At 38.6% G+C, this 13611-nt stretch overlaps 1 protein-coding gene across 1 annotated transcript in view; it reads left to right on the top strand.

The window, feature by feature from the left end:
* Positions 1-13611, top strand: part of LOC104622894 (TBC1 domain family member 5-like) — a gene marked incomplete at its 3' end in the record, with an annotated part of 98367 nt that overhangs the window by 69447 nt on the left and 15309 nt on the right. The window contains exon 8 of the mRNA XM_010289815.1: positions 9849-9948. Coding sequence (XP_010288117.1) covers positions 9849-9948 — 100 coding nt within the window. The remainder of the gene's footprint in view (positions 1-9848; positions 9949-13611) is intronic.

Genomic DNA, 13611 nt, shown 5'->3' with positions numbered 1-13611 from the left:
ATAAATAAATATTTTTTACCTTGCTGCCCTCATAAAACTAGAGGGCAAGGAAGAAGGACAGAGAGTTATTCTCATTCGGAAGAAGAGGAGAAATAGCTGACCACAAATTCTTACTTCTTATATTTCAGAAAAGCTATAGATACATAAAAATACACATTTATATATATTTATTTCACCCATTTTCAAATTTTAAAAGTAAGAAAAAAGAGTAAGAAAAACATTATTTTTCTTGCATTTAAAAAGCATGGGTGTCTCTGAACAATGCTAACTCTAGAGTGTTGGAAATTGGAATGTTGGGAGAGAGAGTTCCTGGGTGATTGTCTATCCTGAATCAGAGTTGCAACCCTTTCAGTTTTGTTGAGTTTTGTTCACTGTTTTGTGGTTTGTTTTCTTAAGTACAGAAAGGCTGTACTTTTTATTTATTCATTTAATCCTTTACCAATAATCTATTCTTTCTGTTTACACGTGCATAGCATGGGAAAGCATTGCGCGGTGCCATCCCTTTCTGTGTTTGTTACTGAAACTACACAGAGGAAGTCAGGATTGTACTAATGCCCGAAAATATGTGCCTTTGCAGGTGAATGCCTTCTAGCGTTTCAATTTATTGGCAAATTTGTCTTGGCCTCATCCTAGTTGAACATTTTTATCTGTATTATAAAATTCCTTACTTGTTTTTAATCAGAGCCCTCTGAAGCAAATAATTTAATATTTTTTTGCAGTATTGGTACATAACATGATGAACTACCCCACCATTTCCTTTATTAATCTGACAGAAAGCCTGTTTTTGCTTTAGGATCCAGATCTAGGAAAGCACTGAAATAATGTAGCTATCAGCAAGTATGAAGTCCTATTTGCTACTCTGGGCAACTATGCCTGCTAGCACTACACAGTGAAATGAAGAGACTGTTTAAATAAAAGAATAGCAAAAGGAAAGAAAGACATTCCCACTTAAGCTACCTCATACCATCCTGTTATTGTAGAAGCAGTCTGAGTTAAAATGGTGTCAGACAAAAACATGAGCAGGAATTAAAATTCTGTGAAAGAAAAACATGACTCAAGTTCACTGTGTATGCAGTCCAAAGGAACAAGATATATGTTTGTAGGCTTTTTTCTGAAAATACTTAATAGTGCTTAAAATGTTTAACATTGCTAAAAGTATATTCAAAATAATAAAGAACTGGCAGTTGTGAAGATGTGAAGAACACAAAACATGAGTAAGGTATATTTGGAAATACATTAAGCATGGGGTTACCCCAGCTAGAACAGGGACACAGACATATTGGCAGGTAATGGTTCAGCACAGGAAATCAGTACATAACCTCTACTTCTGCAGGAATTAATACCCAAAGGCAGTATCTGACCTTCTTTGTGTCCTCCAAGGGTAATATATTAATGTCTGAAATAATTCCAGTTTGTGCAAACATTTCACAAGTAGCAAAATTGTCAACGTAAAAGTGACAATATATATTCCATCCCTGATTCTGATGTGCTTGATGAACTTGCATCTAATCATTTCATAGCCCCTTCCACGTAGAAGAAACTTTCTATGAACATCTGCAAAGCAAATGCCTTACGAAAACTCTCCCAAAAATTCCACCTTTCCATTGACAACAGTTTGGTTGCTAACATGCCGAAGCCATGTCTATAAGACTGACTAATATAGCCATATTGTTTCCATGTCCTCCCCATATGTGTGCCTGTAGCCATCTGTTGTCTCTTGGCTTACACTGTTAAGTCCTTTAGAGAAGGAAGGTTTTTTTTCTTTATGTTTGTACAGCACCCAGCAGAGCGAGGTCTTGGTCCTGATGAGGGCCCATGAGTTATACAATTAAATAATAAATAAGTTAAATTAGTAAATTAAATAAATCAAAATTTTGTTTTAAATTCCACTGTATGTAATTCATTGTTCAAAAACAGTGGTTTATGGTTTAAATGATGGCATATGCTGTAGACTGTTCTGTGCATAGATCATAAAAAAATTCTGGGGGTGTCAACCAACATTCAGCTGTCAGGGCTTCAACATTAAAAGGTTAAATCTTGTATTTAATTGTTAGGTTCAAAAAGGAAAACTAAATAAATTCCCGCATAATGGAAACAGTAACCACTGCTTTTTACTCCAGGGAAATTTGCATAAAATTAAATGAGAAAGCAATTTATGCCATGTATCTGAATCTCGTTTAACATGTAAACTGCTACCAATATCCAAAAGGTATACTCTATGTATTTTATGAATAAGTACTTAAGTACTGGTAAGACCCTTATCAAGTCCCTGGCTTCGGGATTTCCCTGTATCAATCTCATTTTCCCCATTATTTTCCTGTGAATGTTTTGATACCTCATCAGAATTTCTTCCTAATTTGCCCTGCCAAATTGGCAAGAGGTCAGGGGATTTTTCCTTAGTGCTCTTACTATGAATACTGAAGGATTTGAAAATGTGACTGGGGAAATTAATATAGGAAAAGTAGCTATTAACTATAAAAAAAAAAAACACCTCTAGTTCAAGAAAACCCTGATCTGCACATCTGTGTAGCCTGTGAGAGTATTCTGGGCAGTACCATTGCATGTTTATATCATGTCATACTTTTTTCATTACACTTTACCGTATCCATTATTGACCAGCATCAGACACCATACCAGGGAGACTGGGCCATTCCTCCAACTCAGTCCTGTCACTTTTTGTGTTATGCCTTTAATTGCAGCATTAATGCTTAAACCCTTTAAATGTCTTTAAATACTCTTCTCTCTGAAGGTAGTTTCTTTTCCTCTGTGCTTAACACTTGGGGGTGCTGCCAAGTTAATTCGTACTCAGAAGGATTCAGCTTTAAGCTGAATGGGGTTTGCCGTTCTCCGTGTTCATGAATGAAGTGCTTAGACATACATTGTTGTAAGCCTTTGACAACAATCTTCTATCTTCCTTGAGTGTCTACATGAGTAAAACAACAAAAATTACAATTTTTCTTTCATTTCCTGAATGGTAAGACTGAAAAATAAATGTTAGTATGAAAGAAAGACATTACAGTCCTGATTTTCTGCATTCGAATTGCCTGTTTTCCAGCCCTTATACTTCTGTGTTAAGCTAAACGTCATGTATTTGGAAGAAAAGTTGTTTAAACTGATAAAAACAAGGTTGAGGAAGAGTGGTTTCTGCCAAAACTATGTTCCTTCAGAACTTGGCTTATGTAGGATGCTAGATTCCAGTGCCCTTACCCATGTCCACAAACCTTATTGCAGCTTGTAAAGTGATGAGCTGTAAAAGGATAGGATTACAATGTCAGAACTGTAAAACTTTCTGTAATCTGTTCTTGAAGGTGCTGACCACTTTCAGTTAGTCACAGCTGTTTTTCTGAAACAGTAAAATTTGATGAAAAATGGGGTATGGTGGAGGCATCACTGATCTCATTATAAGCTCAGGAGAGAAGGAAGGATATAAAAAATTTATTTCCATAGCTGTCTTTGTAAAGGTGAGAAGATAGATGAAAGGAAAGGTAATGAAAAGGAAGAGCGAGCTTTGGACAAATGGAGAGCACCAGAACTGTATAGATTGGGGAAAAAAATAGCAAAGAAATGGCAATAATTAATCATAAAGGAATTAGCTTTCATGGCAAAAGAAGAAAGGAAATGTGGCAATGTAAGCAAAGTTCTGGATGTGGATAAGAAGAAAGATTAATATGAGAAACAAATGTGAGTCAAGTTTTTTGCAAATTCAGTCTTGCCACAACCAGGAAAATAGTTGGAGATGTGTGTGTGGAGGCACTCAAATACAGTCTTGCTTTGACTGGAGACATAAATACTAGCCTGCTTTATATTGTTAGTGAAATGTAAATCAATGTGGCATCACAAGTAAGGTATTTCCTTTCCATTCTCATATTCAATTCAAGGTGTTACTGATCATCTGTAAGGCTTTACATCATCTGAAATGTTGAGGTGTGGAAAAGTTTTTTCAGGAACCTGGGACTAAATTTTCAGAAAGTATTATTACGTTGTTTTTGTGAAAGATTGCACCATTATATTTGCCCATCATGGTCTCCCTTGTCTGATGCAGTGATTCCTTTGTTTGATTTGATGCTTGATTTGTTTTTCTTCCTCATAATGCAGCTCCCAATATTAAAAAATGTTGAGCTTATATGCTTTATAGGACATGTTGTTTGGTAAGTTGACATTGATTTTTTATTTTGGTTAGCTATTTAAGTGATTTATTTTTATTTTGTGGTCAACTGGTTAACCTTTGAGAGCTGTGGCTGAATGAGTCTGAATCACTGCTCACGTGTTTCTGTTACTGTGTGTGTCAGATGAGCTGAAAGGTCGATTTCTCAAGGAAGCATAGACAGAATGTTTTTTCCTTGACTTACATTTGGTCTGTTCAAAGAATTTATAAGTCTCTGTTCATGCATAAGAGGGATCAAATCAGCACTGCTACTTGCACGGAAAATAAAAATGGTATCCAGGGTACTCACGGTCTCTGCACAGTGAAACACAAAAATTAGTACTTAAGAGAAAAGTGCAGTGAATACTGCCTGGAAAGGAATTGAGAGCATCTGCATAATACTGGCTATAAATCAGTTGTTTCATCTATTACTGCTAAAGAATTTTACTTTAGAATACTGAAAAAAATTGTTCTTTTTTCTGAGGGGCTTTGTGAATTTGCTGCTTAACTTTACAAAACATTAAAATATTAATGATTTGCAGAACAATTTTAAATACTGTGAAAAGATTAGTCTTAGAAATGTTGATTAGAAGTGACCTCTGCTGAAGCTGTTACTTGAAGCAGGACATTTACCAACATTGGATCAGGTCACTGACTTTGAACAGAGACTCTACCACCTCTGTGAGTAACCTCTTCCAGTGCTGCATTGCTCTTCTAATGAAGCATATTTTCCTAATGGCCAATTTGAACCCTCAATTTTTGGCCATGGTCCCTTCTATATCTTCTGCCACTGCTGGGAAGAGTTTGATTACATCATCTTTGTAGCTCCATGTAGTTGCAGGGTCCCAAGATCCCCCGTAGCCTCCTCTTCACCAAAATAAACAAGCTCCTTCAGCCTGTCCTCTATACCTGTAACCATCATAGTAGCCCTGCACTGCACCTTCTCCAGTTTCTCAACATCTTTCTTGAACTGGAGCCCAAAACATTGTTCAAGGTGAGGGCTCACGAGCAGGGAGTAGAGGCAGGTAATGATTTTCCTGGATCTGCTGACCACATTCCTCTTATATGTAGCCCAGTGCACTGTTTAAATTATTCACCAGGAGAGCACTTAGTTAATTCATATTCAACTCAGCAGCCACTGTAAGCCTCCAGATCATTTTCAGCAGGCCTGAAAAATAGCAAGTTGCTTCCTTGCCTGTACTGGTGCATTGGGATTTTTCTCCTCAGGCACAGAATTTTGCACTTATTGAAGTTTCTAAAACAGAAATCTCAAAAAGGTTTCTTTTGCATGGGCTTCCAGTGTCTCATGGTGTTTCTGAATTGAAGTTCTACCAGTCAGTGTGACAGCCACACCTCTGATTTTGCATCATCTGAAAATAATGAGAGAACATTCTGTTTCCTCATACGGGCTGTTGGTGAAAATCCTGAACAGTCTCTTCATAGTAGTCCATTCGTTACTATGCTCATTTCCAACCATCGACTTGACATGAAGACATTGACTCTACTTCTTAAGCTTGGGGTCTGACCAATTTTCAGCCCACCTACAGTCTTTTCATTCAGTCCATACTTTCTCATATTATAAATGATGATGCTTTTGGAAATAAGTGTCAAAAGCATAACTAAAGTAAAAAGATATTGCATTCACTCCTCTCCCTTCATCTGCATGGCCAGTCATTTTATCATAGTGGGCAACCAGATCGGTCAAGCATGATTTGCTCTTGGTAAATCCTTGTTGACTTTTCTTGATTATTGTCTTGTCCTTTACATGTTGGAAATTGATTCCTAGAGGACATGCTCCACTATTTTTCCAAGGACTAAGTTGAGGCCAACCATCACATAGTTTCTTAGATCCTCCTTCTCACTTTCCTTTAATATGGATGTAAAATTAAACTCTCTGCAGACATCAAGGAAGTCCTGTAATAACAGTGATTTTTCATGGTGCCAGTGGTGTTGCAGTCACATCGTCAGCTCTTTCAGGACCCATGAGTGTATCCCATGTGGCCCCATGTATTTGAACACATACTGCTTCTTCAGGTATTCACCAGCTTATTGCCCCGCAACGCTTAGCCATCCTTCTTCATCCCAAACTGTACATGCAGAGGTCTGGGAGCAGACTTTGCCTAAAAAGCGAGAGACAGAAATGGTATTGAGTGCTGCAGCTTTTTTTGTATCGTCTGTCATTATCTTATCTCCCCTAGTAAGCAATAGACCTACACTTTCTTTGAACCTCCTTTTGCTGCTCTCGTACTTGTAAAATTCCTTCATGTTACCCTTTAATGTCCCCCATTAATTTTAGCTACAACTGGGTTTTGTCCTTCCCAGTTCTGTTCCTGTGCCCAAACAATGATTGCATGCTTGTCTTTGTTTCCTGTCGTTGTTTCCACATACGTGCTCTCCATTTCCACCATTTCCATCTCTATATGTGCTTTTCCCATTTTAGTTCATTAAGAGGCTCCTTACTCAGGCAAGTGGACCTTCTGCATACCTTCTCTGTATGTGCTGCTTCCTTATGTATTTCTGGGTTAGGTCCCTGTTCTATGATGGACAAGGTCCTCCCCACTAGATCAGCAAGTCCGTTCACAGAGTTGTTCTACCCTCTCTTTGCCAGGTGGACCTATTTTCTAAGTTGTCTTTCCTCATCAGATGGGGTGCCACAAACAAAACAGTTGAAGCCCAGCTAGTGCCACCAAATACGTAGCCATATGTGGTCTACGGATACATCTGCTGCTATCCAGGCTTTTCCCTTTTGCCATGGGATTAAAGAGAAACACCACCAGACTTCCTGTCCCCTTCACCATTGCCCAAGAGCCCTACGGTCACTTCTGAATTGAAATGGTTTCACATCAGCATGTCATTGATGCATGCATGAATAAGCAGAAAAAAGTCAGAACATTAGGTGACCCCAAACAGTCTTTCTGCAACACCACAAATTAAAGCTCCAGGCAAGCAACAAACCTGCCTACTTGATGGGTCTGGCTGGAAGAGAGTCACCAACCACTCGCTGTCATTCATGACTTTCCCTTGGTAGCGCTCTGATGCAGTGTCCAACCTGGATTCTTCCTCTGAGGCAGCTTGTTCTTCCCCTCTGCTGCCTAGGCCCTGCACCCCTGGGCAACCCTCCTGCTACAGAAGTCACAAGCTTCCAGTTTCCACCTTCTTAGGAGTGCATGTCTTCTTCCCACTGCATCTTGCCTCGGTTGCACCTTTCTTGTCTGCTGCATAAGCTTTTACACCTTGAAAGAGCCTGTCAATCTCCTGTTTGTCACCCCTGATGCAGCAAAACACACTTGCCTCTTGCAGCTCCTCACCTGCTGCTGCAGCAACTACAAAAGAATAAGCCTCCCTCCAGGGAGGTCACCTTCAGGGTCTGTCTGCACAGAGGTTGCCACAGCACTGCCGGTGACAGCAGGGGCAAGGGCTATGTCTTGTTGCAAGTCATCACCATTTGGGTGTTGTCTTACGGAAACAGCACATCTGGGTCTCCCGTATGTCAAGTGCCAAGTTAACTGACTTGCTTATTTGCACATCCCACTGGCAGCGCTCCTTGGTGCCCTTCCTGAGGGTGCCAGGTAAGTGAGGAACTCCAAGTGCGTTCAGGATTTCCCACTTGGCAGGAACCCCCTTGCACCGCCTGTGAGTTCCCGGCCACAGTACCCTCCTTTGCGAGCGCTGGGTCTGCTGAATGTTTCTGCTCCCCATGCCGGACCCTAACGAACTGAAAGAGCAGTGGATGTAGTTTACTCAGCACCGGTCTCACTTGCCAGATGAAGAGATACTGTTGCACAGTTGAAAAGGTTAGTTTCAGAATCTGCTCAGGTGGATAGAGCTGTCCAAATGTGTTTTAAAATCCATTTACTTCAGTTCTGATCCATGAATAAGAAAAAATAGTCTGGGAAACATGGAAATGTTTATTACCGGAGGTTAAATTTTCTTATTCACTTGCAGGAAATGAGATAAACTGGGTTTCAATCACTGGCTAATGATTTTAGAATTTCATTATGTTATTTTATAGTAAAATACTCAAATATTGTCGCCTTTCCTTATCTTACAGCTGCGGTGCAATGGCAACTTAAAATTTGTGGTAGATTACTTCTTGCAGTTGCTAGCTGTATGTACTAGGAAAAGGTCTTCTGCAGGGACAGTGCTTGGATAGAAATATCCGTGCAGATACACTCATGTAGGCTGTGACAGAACTGCAGACTTTGAATGAGGTTACTCTTTCAGCAACTATAAATTAGCAATATAAAATCAATCCCGTTGAGGCTTAAGTAATAAAAGTGTAAGGTCGAGTAAAATGAGGTGATGGTTTCTTAATATACGGAAATCGCAACAAAAAATATGTTTAATGTCTGTAGATTGTAAGTGTGAGGAAAACATGAGTAAGGAAGGAAATGTGAGTAGGAAGTGTGAGGAAATGTGATTATTTTGCTACATCTTGCAAAATGCTACTGTTAAATTTCTTTTTATTTATCAATTGGTTTTGGATATATGCTATATTAGTGCAAAGTTTCCTTTGCTTGGCTCTTACTCAGTTTGTGATGGAGATTAAGATCACTTGTACATTTAAATCAAGGTTGATTCATTGGTTTTATTCTTGCTGATCAGTTTTGGATTTTTTTTTTCATTTGAAACGTAATTCACACTCCAATATTCAGCAATTTCCATCAAACAAGAGTATAATAAAACTGCAGAACTCCTAAGAAAAACAGCAGGCTAAAAAGTCACTTTGCCTTTATCTGCTTGAATTCAGTTGCATACTTAAACAAACAAAAAACTGCTTAAAACTGTATGTGACTGGACTCCGAAGGACTTTTTCTAAGGGAGTGGTGAACTTTCTCTGTAGTATGGTCTTTAAAGTCAACACTGGATGCATTTGTTAACTGGCAAAGAAAGGAGTTCAAAGATAAATTCTTAGCTGAGGTAGCTCCCGTTGCTTAGCCAGGGCATGTGGCTAGATCATAATGCTTCTCCTAGGCCTTAAAATCAAGAATCTTTCTTTTAATTATTTTTTTAAATTACACTTGATGCACATTTATTAAACATAACTTGATAATTTAAAGTAGCTTCATTACAGTATGTGAGTTGAAAGTAGTTTTCACCTACTATTACATAAGACGTGTGGAAGTGCAGTTAGCTGGGCATAAACGTGCACGGGCTTTATACAGATAGAGCATGATGTGTCACACAAATAAATATGCCAAAATATATGGCAGTAATGCATCCTTGAGGTATGGCATTAGGTCTCATTAAATATATGCCTTGAAACAAAAAAAAAGGAATTTTGCTGAGCTTCCAAGGGAATTGGAAATCACTCTGCCAGAAATGGGAATTTTTCTCGTTTGGCGAGTTTTTTCAGCCATTGCTGTGGTACCGTGTTTGCACAAGCAAAACCAAGTAGCTAATCTGTAAAAGGAATATGAATTGTTAACCTTTCTTGGGTGAGTGTAGGCAATTTTTTATTAGACTCTTTAGAAGGTAAAAGGGTGATATTAATAAACACCGAAACATTAAAGCCAAACCCCGTATCCATGAAATGACAAAAGAATTTAAAACTCTTTTAATAAATACAGATTGAAGGTGATTCTATTTCCAAAACTTTCTCAAGAACAGAGGTGTAGGAAAAATTATAAGATGTTTAAGCATGTCAATTTTACTGTGTATCGTAAAAAGGTGGGTTTTAATACTAATAACCTCTTAATTGCAGGAGGAGGAATTGGAGGCCCAGATTTCATTCCTACAAGGACAACTAAATGACTTGGAAGCCATGTGCAAATACTGCGCCAAGATGATGAACACGCATCTTGGTAAGTGCAGTCCCCTGCATTCACCTGTAAATCTTTGTGAAGGCTCTTTTCATGTTTGTATTAGAACTAAAATAATATTTATGTAGTACAGAATATATTATAAGTCATCAAGAAAATTTAATTGATGTACCCGGTTGTTCTATCAGCTGCTGACAACCACTGTATCTCTATACTGTCAACTTTTAAACTTGGGAGTATGTTAGCCACTGATGATGCTAAAAATAAGTAAAGGCATTTTGGCACAGATGCCCTTTGTCTGTTCCTAAGATTTCTTGTACTGTATGAGACACGCTGAAGCTCACAGCTCACTTTGTAAGTCCATTTGCAGTTCATTGCAGTCCCAGAATGATACTTGATCTGTGCAGTGATGGTTGTATAAATTCATATGCTTTCATTAAATATAACATATGCACAATCTATGCTGATCACCTTCATTATGTAAAAAAGTGTTACTGTAGGCTGGCTATTCTGTAATATTCTACTCAGATCAGAAGAACTATGTTAAGGTAGGAGTCAATACATTGGGAACAGAATCAGCAAAGGCTCCCATCTAAAGTTTGACGTATATTGCCAAGACAAATCAGATAAAGTAAACAAAAAGCTTCAAGGAATTCAGGTGTAAATATACTTAGCTATGTATTGATAAAAGCAGCGGTTTATAAACTGTGTTGTACTGGAGTCCAAAAATGAATATATTTAGTTATGTGAAAAAGCACTGTTACTAAGAAATCAGGACACAACTGCAGTAATTTTAAGGTTTATTTGTAGCCTGCCACATCACAATCTAAGCAAAATAATTTAGAGTTGAATATTTCAGTGGGTGGAATTAAGTATATGATGCCTAAGTTTGCCAGGTCGAAAAGATCAGATGTGAAAGCCATATTATACTTGTATTTTCATTTTCTTTTATGTGAATGTTCTACTAGCCACTGTTATGAGCCTAGCTATAAATACTGTGTTATTTGAAAGTCTGGAAGCACAGCCTTCAAAAGCCAAGTGTAAACCTGTAACCCCAACAGCTTTATTCTGATGTGTTGTATTGCTTCTGTGAGGGTACATGAGCAATGATGAGACTAGAAGCAAGCCAAAGGGATAAATGATTACCTACTGAAATGATGGGGGAAAGATTACTGTGTCAAGAAGAAAAGCTGAAGCTTCTTTACTTTAGGAAGGAAATGGAGGAGTGTTTAGCAGGGGTATCAGTTCAAGTACAAGCATAAGCATTTCATCAGCTATGGCTCTGGACTGGAGATCAGAATAAACCCAAAGAGAGTTGTAGTCTGCCTTTCGGCACTGGATCCTTGAAATGAAAGCAAAAGACTTGTGATAATATCCAGGTGCTAAACTCTTTCTCCCAAATATATTAGAAACCAAAACACCGGGGGCCAGCAGTCTCCCAAGAGCATCGTGGAGTCATTTGTAGCCCTGGCAGGACAGGGAAAGAAGCCATCCCCTACGCGGCTGTTGGCGGCGGGGTTGCGCTGGGTGCTTTGTGGCACCCCTACAGTGCCCTCAGAGCTTTCCAGCCTAGTTTCTTTTAAGTCCCACTCCCTGTACTTCTTCACAATATTCCCGTACATCTTGTCAACATCATGGGCTATTAACTTTGTAAGTTTGGATTACACTAATGCATTTAAATCCTCTAGAGATTAACGGTTACACACGATAAACAGAGCACAAGAGACTGATACCACCAACCTTCACAACTTCTGCACTTGTAGCAAATCAGTGAGATTAGATATCCCCAAACCAGCCAGCAGATGATCCATGGGAAGGCAGGGAAAAAAAACACCAAGGTTCTTGCTGACCTGACCTGTGCAACATTACTTCTGACCTGAAATCTTTCCGTCACATTCATCCCACTGATCTAAGCAGCACTTGCCAACACGCTGTCCAAGAAAATGGATTCTCTGTAGCATCACAGAACACTCCCCGAGGATTATCTCCAGTGTCCATCCACTGCTCAAGGCTTCAGGGAACGGCAGCAAAATAAAACTCAGAACATGTCTGATCATTTCTGGGTTAAGAGGGAGGCTAGCAAGGGCTGCCACTGTTCTCTCCCAGATATCTCTTACCCATGAAAATTGCTTCATTACAGAGACTGCAGAGCTGCTAATGATGAGTTATATCACTCCTCTTGTAATCTATTGGGACACTTAATTTCAAGGATATTCCTTCTTCCTGTGAGGTTGAGTTTTTCCTGACTTCATCATCCAGCTTTTGGCTCTTGTAGCGTTCTTGGTAGCAAGGTTGAAAATCCTCACTTAACTCATCTATACGCAGTATAGATGAGTAACCGTAGAATCAAGAGAATCATAGAATGGTTTGAGTTGGAAGGAGCCTTTAAGATCATCTAGTTCCAACCCCCCTGCCATGGGCAGCGACTCCTTCCACTAGACCAGGTTGCCCAAAGCCCCATCCAACCTGGCCTTGGACACTTCCAGGGATGGGGCGTCCACAACTTCTCTGGGCAACCTGTTCCAGTGCCTCACCATCCTCACAGTGCAGATTCTCTCAACACTGTCGTTGCTAGGTAGGACACTTTGAGATTCGTTTTATATGGGTTGCTTTTTAGACCAAATAATTTTTGTGGTCTTCCTTTGAATTCTTCAGGGGTTTCATACGCCTTTTGAAGTGGGTTAATCAGATCAGTATATGCTGTACCAGCACTGGGCTCAGCAAAGTGGTTACCTAGCAGAGGGAGGGTCATCTCTCTACTCTTACATGCCATTCCTCTTTTTAATGCAGCATCACATTAGTGCTCTTTGATACAGTGATAGGTTGAGGTGATAATCCATTAAAATTTGGTGAACCACGGCTTTCTAAACAGGTGATTTTATCCTGTAGGTAAAATCAGGAAATGTTTATGTCTGAATGTGTTCTTTCCATTTGATTGTATTAAAATTCACCTATTGTCATTTGCTTTTTAGCTGAATAATTCAGGTTACTCTGCAATGTACTCTGTTTTCTTCTACGATTCTAATGGCAGACTTAGCCATCATACATTTAATAGCTGTCAAATTATTGATAAAAACATACAGATATGTAAAATTTGAGGAACCTTCCAGAATAAATTCCTTTAACAAAGAGTTAGACAACTTTTTTAAGAATTATCAATAAATTGTTTTTTTAGCCTAAGACCTGCCTTTTAAATTTAATAAAGTTTAAGGTTGTTATTTTCCAAAAATACACATTTTTTTAACTGACATTTTAAAGAGTTTTTTTCAGACTTTATTACTCAACCAATATTCTTTTTCCTGTATTGACTGTATTATATTTGCAGGTCACTTTTGTAACAAAACAATATTAATTCAAGCTTAGAAAAATGCATATTCAGTGACCATTCACCACAGAATTATTTAATTGGCACTATAAATCAGAATGTCAAACAGTTATAGAATGTCCTTTTTGCGGTTTCCAGTGAAACAATTCAGAATTTTTTGTCCATCTTTTCTCAGGTTTTTTCCCTTACGTGGGTGATCCTGATGACAGTCAGGGGACAGAGATGTCATGTGTTGTAGCTCAGAAATTATCAAAGTAACCATGAAGTCCTTTGTTCTGGTTTTCTGTTTTGAATCCCTAGGAATTTATAATCTATTATACCAAGTATATTTTTATATGATGTCTTTTTCAAAAATAATTTTGTTTAATTAAAATCTCAGG

The sequence above is a fragment of the Phaethon lepturus genome, unplaced genomic scaffold (genome assembly GCF_000687285.1).
Source record: "Phaethon lepturus isolate BGI_N335 unplaced genomic scaffold, ASM68728v1 scaffold1376, whole genome shotgun sequence".
Classification (NCBI taxonomy): Eukaryota; Metazoa; Chordata; class Aves; order Phaethontiformes; family Phaethontidae; genus Phaethon; species Phaethon lepturus.
This window is presented reverse-complemented; position numbering and strand designations above follow the sequence as displayed.